This window comes from Malania oleifera, chromosome 2 (genome assembly GCF_029873635.1).
Source record: "Malania oleifera isolate guangnan ecotype guangnan chromosome 2, ASM2987363v1, whole genome shotgun sequence".
Lineage (NCBI taxonomy): Eukaryota > Viridiplantae > Streptophyta > Magnoliopsida > Santalales > Ximeniaceae > Malania > Malania oleifera.
Window position 1 is genome coordinate 144,171,567 of NC_080418.1, and position 12,050 is coordinate 144,183,616.

Here is a 12,050-nt window from a genome sequence, read left to right on the forward strand (position 1 = left end):
TATTATACACACTTTTTATTTTATTTTTTAATCAGGTTACTACAATCTCCTCTCCTTATAAAATTTCATCCTCGAAATTTGCTAACTATTCCTATCACATCATCTGAACTCTAACTGCTCTGTCTCTAGGAGCCACCCACATAGCAACCCCGTCCCAAATTTATTACCGACCCTCACTTATACCATGGTTACATACAATAGTCTCAGAAGCTCACATTAAATATACAAACTCTCCTAGAGACAATCCATATACCTTTACCATAAGCAAAAAGGGATACACTCACATATCTACATTACCTGTCTAACTTTGAACATCTCTGAATAGTTGAGGATACTTCTGACATATCTCAGCCTCTAATTCCAAGAAGCCTCCTCAACCACGTGGTTGCGCCATAGCACCTTTACCAATGGTATCTCCTTGGTACATAGCTTCCATACCTTCTGATCCAAAATTTGAACCAGTACCTCACCGTAAGCTAGCGCTTTACTAATTTCTAAGGACTCATAACTGATCACGTACAACGGATCTAGCAAGTGCATCCTCAGCACCGACACATGAAACACATCATGCACCCTAGATAAGGTCAAGGGTAAGGCTACCTGATAAGCAACTGGACCTATCATCTCCAGAATCTTGAACAGCCCAATGTTTGGAGGACTCAACTTGCCCTTCCTCTCGAACCTCATCACTCCTTTCATAGGAGCAACCCTCAGAAATACCATATCTCCGATATCAAATTTCAGTTCCCGTCGGCGAGTATAGGCATAACTTTTCTGCCGACTCTGAGCTGATCTAATCCTTTCTCTGATAAGCTCGACCTTCGCAGAGGTCTGCTGAACCAACTCCGGTCCCAAAATCTGCCGCTCACCTACCTCATCCCAATACAATGAAGATCAGCACCAACGACCATACAAGGCCTCATATGGTGCCATCTCAATACTAGTCTGGTAGCTATTGTTATAAAAAAATTCTACGAGCGGTAGATACCGGATCCAACTGTTACTGAAATCCAACACGCATGCCCGCAACATATCCTCCAAAATCTGAATCGTCCTTTCAAACTGCCCATTCTTCTACGGATGAAACGTCGTACTGAACGTGAGTTGTGACCCCAAGGCATCCTGCAACCCCTTCCAGAACTGAGACATGAAACATGGGTCTCTATCTGAAATGATAGACACCAGGACGCCATGAAGTCGTACTACCTTGTGGACATACAACTCTACCATCCTATTCATAGAATAGCTGAATCTGATTGGAATGAAGTGTGTTGTCTTCGTCAGCTGATCCACCACCACCCAGATAGCATTATGTCTGTGCACCACTGAAGGAAACCCCGCAACAAAATCCATTGAGATGTGTTCCCACTTCCATTTGGGAATGTCAAGTGGTTGTAGTGGTCCTGCTGGTCTTTGACGCTCAGCCTTCACCTGCTGACATGTCATGCATTGCCCAACAAACCCAACCACTTCCCTCTTCATATTACTCCACCAGAACGATTCTCGCAGATCTTTATACATTTTCATGCTCCCTGGATGAACAGTATAGAGAGAGCGATGAGCCTCCTCCAGAATCATCCTTTTTATCTCTGCGTCGTTTGGTACACACAACCTAATGTGGAATCAGAGAACTCCATCCTCAGAGACATTAAAGTCTGAATGTGGTTCACTCTGCAGTTTCTCCACAATCTTTACCAACTCCGCGTCGTTCAACTGAGCAGCTTTGATTCATTCTCGTATGGTCGGCTGAACCAGCAACTTGGCAACGAAGGCCTGGGGATCCACGTCCACCAGCTCTACCCTCAATCTCTCTAGATCCATCCCGATTTGATGCTGCCCCACAATTACTGAAACTGACACCTCCACTGACTTCTGACTCAGCGCATCAGCTACCACATTAGCTTTTTTGGGGTGATAGCTAATGGTATAGTCGTAGTCTTTTATCAATTTGAGCCACCTACACTGCCTCATATTCAACTCCCTTCTGGGCGAAGAAGTATTTGAGACTCTTATGATCGGTAAAGATCTTGCACTTCTCACCATACAGATAGTGCCGCCAGATCTTTAGAGCAAACACAACTGCTACCAGCTCCAAATCATGTGTAGGGTAATTCTTCTCGTACTCCTTGAGCTGATGAGAAGCGTAGACAACCACTTTACCCTGTTGCATCAAAACACAACCTAGTCCCTTGAGGGACGCGTCACTGTAGATCACGAAGCCACCATCCCTTAATGGAATAGTCAACACTAGATTCGTGATCAAGCACTGCTTCAACTCTTGAAAACTATGCTCATAGTCTCCAGTCTATGCAAACCTACTACCCTTCCTGGTAAGCTGCGTCAAAGGGTCCGACAGCTTAGAAAAGCCCTCGACAAATTGACAATAATACCTGACCAGACCCAAGAAACTACGAACTTCATGCACATTTCTTGGTCTCACCGAATCAATTATCGCCTCAACTTTACCTGGGTCAACTAAAATCCCCTCCTTGGACACCACGTGCCCTAGAAATGCAACCTGCTCAAGCCATAATTTGCATTTCTTGAATTTAGCGAACAGTTCCTTCTCTTTAAGTATATGAAGGACTACTCTAAGACGAGCATCATGCTCTACTGGACTCTTCGAATACACCAAGATGTCATCAATGAATACCACCACGAATTTATCCAGGTACTCGTGAAACACCCTGTTCATCAAGTCCATAAATGTTGCAGGTGCATTCGTCAAACCAAACAGTATAACCAAAAACTCGTAATGGCCATACTCGGTTCCGAAAGCAGTCTTCGATACATCCTCTGCTTTCACCTTCAGCTGGTGATACTCGAACCGCGGATCGATTTTTGAAAAGACCTGAGTACCCTGCAACTGGTCAAACAAATCATCAATCCAAGGCAATAGATATCTGTTCTTCACGGTCACCTTATTGATCTCCCGGTAATCGATGCACATCCTCATCGACCCGTCCTTCCTTTTCACAAACAACATAGGCGCACCCCAGGGTGACACACTCGGCCTGATGAACCCCTAGTCCAAAAGTTCCTGCGACTGCTCCTTTAGCTTTTTCAACTCAGCTGGAGCCATCCTGTAAGGCGCCTTAAAGATTGGTACCGTCCTTGGTGCTAACTCAATAGCAAACTCCACTTCCCTATCTGGAGGCAACCCTGGCAAGTCTTCAGGAAAGACATCGAAAAACTCCCTTATCACTGGGATATCCTCCAACTTCAATCCCTCCTTAGGTGACTCTTTCACACTCGCCAGGTATCCCTGACAACCCTCCAGAAGTAGCTATCTCGCCTGCATCGCTGAGAGGATCTGTGGTGCAGAACGCACACACGACCCAACAAATAGAAATTCCTACTCTCCGAGAGGCCTGAACACTACTTCCTTCCTACGGCAGTCAATGCTCGCAAAACTAGATGTCAGCCAATCCATCACTAGGATTACATCAAACTCATGCATATCAAACATGATTAGACTGGTAGGCAGCCTCCTCCCCTGAATCTCTATCGGGTAATCCCTGACCACTCTACTGCATTCCACCACTAACCCTGATGGCATATCAACACCTAACTCGACCTCTAATGGTTGAGCCTCCACTCCACATCGTTTAACAAATTCTCGAGATATAAAGGAGTGGGTTGCACTCAAATCAAAAAGAACTGCAGCATTATATGATAAGCTGTAAATGGTACATGTCACCACATTGCCAGTGTTCTCTGCATCGCCCGATGTCATCGAGTACATCCTAGCTTGAGTGGTGCCTCCCTGGTGACTACCTCGAGGTGCCTGGTTACCACCTCGGTTCTGAGCTTGTGTTCAAGGGAGAGTCACTGTCGCCCGACAGTCTCATATCAGATGCTCTAACTCCCCACGCCTATAGCAACCCGTGAATCGAGACTTGCACTCACGCCAATGCTGCTTCTAGCACTTGGGACATATTGGCTTCTCCAAACTCCCCTAAGAAGCCTGAGATCCCGATTGCTGCTGTTGTTGGCCCAAAGGACCACTGGAGTTCTTCTAATAACTCTTTCTTGAGCCTGACTGCGAATTCTGGGGAAAAGGTCTCTTCTTCTGATTCGCCTCTCTCCCCCTCTTGGATGCTAGCTTCAGCCGCCATCACTCTAAACACAAGCTCGTAAAAGCCTTGGACCATCAACGCTACCACCTGCGCACGTATAGCCTGCTTCAGGCCCCTCTCAAACATACAAGCCTTCTTCAGCTCATTCGAAACCATGTGAGGCTCCAACTGAGATAACTCCATGAACCTAGCCGCGTACTGCTACACCGGCATTGATCCCTGAGTCAAGTGGAGGAACTCCTCAGACTTCACCTTGCGAGTGGCGATGGGGAAGTATCGTGCGAAGAACACCTCCCTAAAGTGACTCCAGGTAGTCGACACATACCCTGGGCGCTGCTCCTCGACCAGCCTAGCTGATCGCCACCATCTCTTAGCTTCCCCCACCAGCTTGAGGGCGGCCTATTTAACCTTATGTTCCCCTGTGCACTCAGCACCTCCAGAAGATCCTCCATCTCTTGTAACCAGTTCTCTACCACAATTGGGTTCAGCCCTCCTGAAAATTCCAGCGAATTCATTTTGGAGAACTGCTGGTATGTACAGCCTCTATCTACAACCATCTGATCTTGCTCCCTAGAACCCCTCCTAGGTTCCTTCCTAGCCTGCCTTGCTATATCGCGGAGGAACACAAAAGCCTCAATCTCATATTTACTGGAGGCATTCAGGTGATTATCGCCTCCTGCCATAATCCCCTTCCCTCTGGGTTCCATCCTGTACACAGGTAAAAGCTGACTTAATCATTCCACATTTAACACAATAAATGCAAATATGAAACAAGAAGATTAAACAACACGTATTCGAGACACCGACAGCCCATACACACTAAATCGTCTAACCTCTAATCTCGACATCCGAGTCAAGTCTCTCAACCTAGAAACAAAACCATCGATGGATTTACCATAATTTTCCTAAAATTGTCATTACCAAAAAAGCACAAAAGACCGTCGGAGCAACTCCCGCCTTCGAGCCTCTAGACTAAAACCCGACTCTCTAACTCTATCTCATTACAGCTAATACTCTGGTAATTTACTAACTAACCGTCAAAGTCTGCAGAACCAAGCAAACCTAGACTCTGATACCACCTATAGCGCCTTGGTCCCAACTTACGACCCGGGTGTTACTGTAGTGACATCTATGTACCTAATATACTTCTCAACAAATATATACGCAGCGAAAAACATAAACATCCATCAAACTATTACCAGAGTTCTAACTGACTGTTAGATACATACAACTATTCCAACATCCATATACAATACTGTATGATACTCGACGCATCCTCAAGTCTTACAATATTTTACAAGTTCTGAAAACCTATAACATAACCTACAAAATCGAGCTCATGGAGACACTCACTCAAAAACAAATCGCTACCCTGCCCCAGTCCTTGCTAATCTCAACCTCGATAAGGACCTGAAAAGACAGTTTGTATGATAGGGTGAGACACCTCTCAGTAAGGGACGATTAAGCTAATAACAATGTGTGGCCAGCATGCTTTAAGTGTTTAACAAAAACATAAACATATATAATTATCGTTTCCATAATTGTAAAATACATAGCCCATTTTCATCATATGAACAACCCCATAGTATACAACAACAATTACATAAATGTACATATATGCAGGATAAGACACGCCCTCAAACTCTATACCATGTATAAATACCCATTATCGGGGTTGACCACCCCCACTGTCTCAATACAGCCTGGGTACACGATCAAGAGGCAAACTCACACTAAGATCGCCCCTACTGTCTTAATATAGCCTAGGTTCATATAGATCAAAAGTATGGTGCCCTCACTAGCAACGAATCTGTGCCTACACTATCAGTCCCCAGGGTTCCTAAAACATATCGTGCAATTTAAGCAATTTAAACACTTCTAAAATCATTTCACAAAACACATCATTACGTGAAATCCAACCCATAGCCATCAAATAAACTTCCTACATTTTCACAACAGTTCCAGTATTTCACAACATCAACACCTGCGGCACAGTTTTCCACATTCGAAAACAACCCGAAAGTAAATATGTTTAGTTAATATCATAGTACAGGTTTTAAACAACAAAAATAACATTTCCAACCAATTAAAAGGACAAGTACAATATTCTAAAAATATAACATTTGAATTTGACCGATTGGTTTTGAAAATAAAGTCAATTTACAGAACTGGAGCCCGAAAACCCTAAAATTGTCGCAACTGGATATCTAAAAGTTATTTCAACATTTCAATCGATTTATATTGTATAAATCACTATATTAACAAAATCCCCTTACTTGCGTGTGAATCGAAGTTCGAAACGACTCGGAACTCAAGCCCTAACTTTCCGAACCCTGAACCTAAACGATTCAAAACAACGGCACGAAAATCCCAAAACCTAATACTTGAAGAACAACACTTCAGTATAATCTCGTATACTATAGATCTACTGGACCAAAAGAAAAAACTAACCCTTACCTCGATTTTCGAAAAAAACTCGGAAATCACTGAAATGAAACTCTAATCCGTAAAACATGTAAAGATTCCTTCCCTGATCCACGTAGCGATGTTAGATCGTCGATTCCGGCAACACACAACCCAAAAATCTTAGAGAGAGAGAGAGAGAGAGAGAGAGACAGAATGAGAGTTTATAAAGAAAAACATAACTTAGCCTTTAAGTAATCAAAATAAATATCTCCTCCAAGATATTTATATATAAATATCTCAAAATATCTCCTTTCAAAAACATCTTCTCCAAAATATCTCCTCCAAAATATCTCTTTATTTATTTATTATACATATATTTTTTTTAATTAGGTTACTACAATATCATTCACATAAAGCATGAGAATAATGAAATCATTACTAGAAAATTTCTTAATAAAAACACAATGGTTAGATGTGAACCTATTATACCTGTGCTCCATCATGAAGGAATCGAACTTCTTGTACCACTGTCTCGGTGCCTGCTTGAGGCCATACAAGCTCTTTCTCAGTTCGAACACCAACTGTTTTTTTCCTTTGACCTCGAATCCTTCAGATTGTTTTACGTAGATTTCTTCTTTCAAATCACCATGGAGAAATGCAATTTTTACATCAAGCTACTCAATCTTCAAGTTTAAGTTGACAACCAATCCAAGAACAACTCGACTAAATGACATATTCACCACGAGCGAGAAAATCTCTTCAAAGTCAATGCCTTTTCTTTGACCAAAGCCTTTCAGAACTAGTTGCGCCTTATACCTTGGTTGTGAGTTTCCTTCTTCATTTTTCAATTTAAATACTCATTTGTTGTTGAGTGCTTTCATTCCCTTTGGTAACTCTCCCAAATCATAAGTGTGATTCTCATGCAAGGATTTCATCTCTTCTTGCATGACCTTCAACCTCTCATTCTTGTGCTCATGAGACATAGCATCCTTATAGCATTCTGGTTCTCCCCCGTCAGTTAGCAACACATACTCATCTGGTGAGTATCTGCTAGAAGGTTGACGCTCCCTAGTGGATCTTCTTATCTGGGGTTCTACTGCTAGAGCACCTATAGCTATTGGTCCATTATTCTCATCAACTTCATTATTATCGTCATGCTCTTCTTGTGGCTGTGGTGGTGAATTTGGTATCAACTCGATTGGATTCCTGAGGACAAGCTTTGGATTATCAACCTTTTCACAATCGTTAATAGTTTGATCTTCAAAGAACACCACACCTCTGCTCCGGATGACTTTCTTGTTCCTTGGATCCCATAATCTGTTGCTAAACTCATCAATACCATAACCGACAAAGACGCACTCTTTTGTCTTTGCATCAAATTTTATATTATAAAATATAAAACAATAGCATGGAATTATAATATTTTAATAAATATTTTTCTTATATATTATGAAAATATGACTAGTCTTCATGTGCTATACAAAAAAATCACGAGCATTTTAATAATATTATTAAAATCTATTAAAAAAGAAAGGACTAAACACATATGTGTTTGTATTGTATACATTCCATAGAAAGAAATCACAATGTAAACTAGAAAAGAAAACTAGAACGCATACAATTTTTTTTTCTCTCCCTTCCATAATTAATCTCTCCAAAATCAGAGAAAAATAAATAGAAAAGGCATAATTTGAATAGAGTATCTACTTTTCATCTTTCTTTCTTTTTTTTTTTTTTTTTTTTGACTCTACAAATTAAGAGGAAATATCCCATTCCTTTTGTTGCTATATCTCTTTTTCTTTTAATTTGAACAAAAAAACTTATAGGATGGGTTAAGATTAAAAATGAAACATCGGTAAATTTTGGGGGGATGGTGTTAGAAGTTCAATCGAAATTCCACCTAATCCTCACAATGTTATATCACCAAAATCTGGTGTTACCATTTGAAAGTACACTTTAAATTTTGACACATAATCTGTCGAAATTCTAATATTCACATCAATATTTTAACAAAATTCTAATCATTTTGTAATTTTCATATTGGGTAGGATCTTATACATCAAGATTTTAATGACATTGCTTTTCAATTAGTACTACATTCATAACTTTTTTCCCGTTCATAAGCTTTCATAACTTTCTTAAATCAACATTAAGTGAAAAAATAACCTCAAACATCCAAAGTGCTATCTGTTTCTCTAAATAGACAAAAATAAATTTCAATTATGAGGTTGATGTACTAAGGAACATTCCAAAGATTTAAGAAAGATCTTCAATTAATTAAAAAAAAAAAAGACAATTGAAAAAGGTTATGAAGTTGAAGATGCTCTACTTCCCATTGTGTAACTACGGATCTTCAATTAACCACCCCCGCCCCCCGGGGGGGGGGGGGGGGGGGGGGGTGGGGCCCGGCGAACACAAACAAAATTGTTTGAAGTTTTATGACATTATACATGTGGTTTGATTTTTTGCTTTTTGGTTGAAATTTTAAGACAAGAAAAGTACCCTTTGTTTTGGCACAATCATAAAAATGGTATTTGGTATGAGAATATAATATCTGAATCATTCATAAAACACAGAAAAATGCACTGCACCCATTCTTAATGATGGCATTAGACCCCTTCTGAACCCCAAAGTCTAATAAGAACTGAAATGATAAACTAGTATTTCATTGAATGTTTCTAATCAATCACCTTAGCTTTACTGGCACGTTAACTTTCTACATATGTCATGTTCAATTGAAAAGTCAAGATTAAACTACACTGGCACTGTTTGATACTTTATGAACTCAAAATTTCTCATAAGCAACTGTGAAGATCTGGTGCCAATTTCACCCGACATGAGTTTGTATCTTACGTGTAGGTTCAAATTTTTTTCTTTTACAGTGAAATTCCCTTGCATTGATCTTCGTTAGCTAGAGCAGTAGAAGAAATTTTCACATCATCAACAGGATAAATGCAACTTGGGAAGGAAAGCAGCTCCCTAGCCAATAATAATATCTGCACTGGATTGGCATGTGGGCTTGACTTTATAATTTTTTATATATGGCTTTGGTTGGACTGAGCTCAACCGACTATGATGTACCAACTATTGTCTGGCCAGTAAATTGACTTTCTAATACATAGCCTAAAAAAACAAGGCTTAATAGAAAATTTCCAAGGCTACCTACCCATAATGTACCTTCCCTTCACCTGATCGAAAACAGAAATGTTCTTCCTCAATTCATCATGACCATTTCAAATTTTTTATACCTGCATATCCAGAGAGAGAGAGAGACAGAGATGTGATCCCAATGTGCAATTATATATTAAAGATATTAATAAAATGGGAGACTTTAACGTACTGCTGGAATTGTAGATTGCAGGGATCACTATATAAATGAAGTCCTTCCCTTGTTGGGTATTCACAAATAGTTGTTATCTGAGCTATACGAGTCATTCCACAGCAGTGTTCTCCAGCAGCTGAGAAAACCTTCTGGCAACCAGTTTGAGTTGCCGGAAATGGCCAAGTATGGGCCTCACCTGGTTTTTGCCTTGGCAATATGCTTTATGGCCAGATATGTAGCTGCTGACGACTATAAACCTTCATCTCCACCACCACCTCCTGACGAGTCTTACGCGCCAGCACCATACTACTACAAGTCTCCTCCACCTCCTCCTTACTACTATAAGTCCCCTCCGCCACCATCCCCATCTCCACCACCTCCATACTATTACAAGTCTCCACCACCCCCATCACCTTCACCTCCTCCCCCATATTACTATAAATCACCGCCCCCACCATCTCCATCACCCCCACCCCCTTACGACTACAAGTCCCCACCACCACCATCTCCATCACCTCCTCCCCCATATTACTATAAATCACCGCCTCCACCATCTCCATCACCCCCACCCCCTTACTACTACAAGTCCCCACCGCCACCATCTCCGTCACCACCTCCTCCATACTACTACAAATCCCCACCACCACCCTCTCCCTCACCACCACCACCATATTATTATAAATCACCACCCCCACCTTCACCATCACCTCCTCCGCCGTACTACTACAAATCACCACCACCACCTTCTCCATCGCCAACTCCTCCATACTATTACAAGTCTCCACCCCCACCATCACCATCTCCTCCACCTCCCTACATCTAAAAATCCCCACCACCCCCATCTCCATCCTTGCCACCACATTACTACTACAAGTCACCACCGCCTCCTTCTCCTTCGCCTCCCCCACCTTATTATTACAAGTCTCCACCACCTCCATCTCCTTCACCCCCACCTCCTTATTAGTATAATCGCCCTCCCCCACCATCACCTTCTCCCCCACCTCCATACTATTACAAGTCCCTGCCTCCGCTTTCTCCATCAACTCTTCCACCATACTACTACAAATCTCCTCCCCCACCATCACCATCACCTCCCCCTCCTTACTACTACAAATCCCCACCACCCCCATCACCATCACCACCCTACTACTACAAATCACCACCTCCTCCTCCATACTATTAAAGATCAATGCCACAGCCAGCTTTGCATTCACATCTGTGTCTACACCATTATAGCCCTCCACCTCCCAGTGTTTTGTAAACCAAAAACTATTTCTATTTAGCTCTCATAGGCCAATAAGAATAAAGTTTAATCACAAGAAAGACAGCTAGCAGTTCAGCTAGAAGGGTGCTCGAGATGGCAAGATGCTTTGCAATTGGCTAGCCGTTGTGGAAATTTGATTCTATTCTCATGTGTTTGTATGCATAAAATTGTTTGTTTTTTTTCAGTGGATTGTATTTGTTTACTTGGCCTTTTATTGTTTGTTGCAATATTTTGAAATAAGAAGATTTAGAAGTGAAAAGTTCAATTGCTGCTCTATTGGTTATTAAGACCTCTCTTGTCACATACTCAACAAAGGCAATTAGCATTAACACATTAAAAAAACTAGGTTAAATATTAAAATCAAAGAAATTTAGAGAATGAGGGGTGGGGTGGGGGGGAGGGGAGGGGAGGGGGAACAAGAAATGAACCATCTCCGATTTATATCCTCTCATTGATTCAGAAAATTAAACAAGACATGAACCTTCTTTGATTGATTTAAATACTCGTGGGTTTGGGATTTAACTCTGCAAGAGGGAGGAGGGAATGAGTTCATAGTCCAGCTCTCCAAAGTAGTTAGATTTAAGTAACGGCAAGAAAACAAACTTGGGTTCAAAGTCCACTTGCGGATTTCAACATTGCCTTCACCTCTTACATAGTCCTTACCCGCACTTATAGTACCCCCAAAAAAAAAAAAAAGAATGAAAGACAGAAAAGAAAACAATTTTCAAGGCCCCCACCCATCCTGAAATAGCCTAACCTTATTTGGCACATACCATGCATGAGCATCTTATTTCACTTTATTTGTCCTTTTCCTCAATTATTCTTGTTTAGATAGAAATCAAGAAGGGCAAAGGGGATAGTCATCCACCCATCTAACTCACAAATATGGGTGACTTAATTGGAAATACGATATTAATTAATAGACCTAGAAGGGTTTTAAAATTTCTAAGCCTACATAAGCAGCTTCTTTACAGATTTT

At 41.3% G+C, this 12,050-nt stretch overlaps 2 protein-coding genes across 2 annotated transcripts; one reads left to right on the top strand and one right to left on the bottom strand.

The window, feature by feature from the left end:
- Positions 1-354: 354 nt before the first annotated feature.
- Positions 355-723, bottom strand: LOC131148437 (uncharacterized). Its single transcript, XM_058098137.1, has one exon. The coding sequence runs from the start codon at positions 721-723 to the stop codon at positions 355-357; it is 369 nt and encodes a 122-aa protein (XP_057954120.1).
- A 9,157-nt stretch (positions 724-9,880) lies between these two features.
- LOC131147923 (extensin-2-like) lies at positions 9,881-11,336 on the top strand. The gene has a single exon (XM_058097579.1). It carries the CDS (start codon positions 9,983-9,985, stop codon positions 10,628-10,630), a length of 648 nt encoding a protein of 215 aa, XP_057953562.1. The 5' UTR covers positions 9,881-9,982; the 3' UTR covers positions 10,631-11,336.
- Positions 11,337-12,050: the final 714 nt, after the last annotated feature.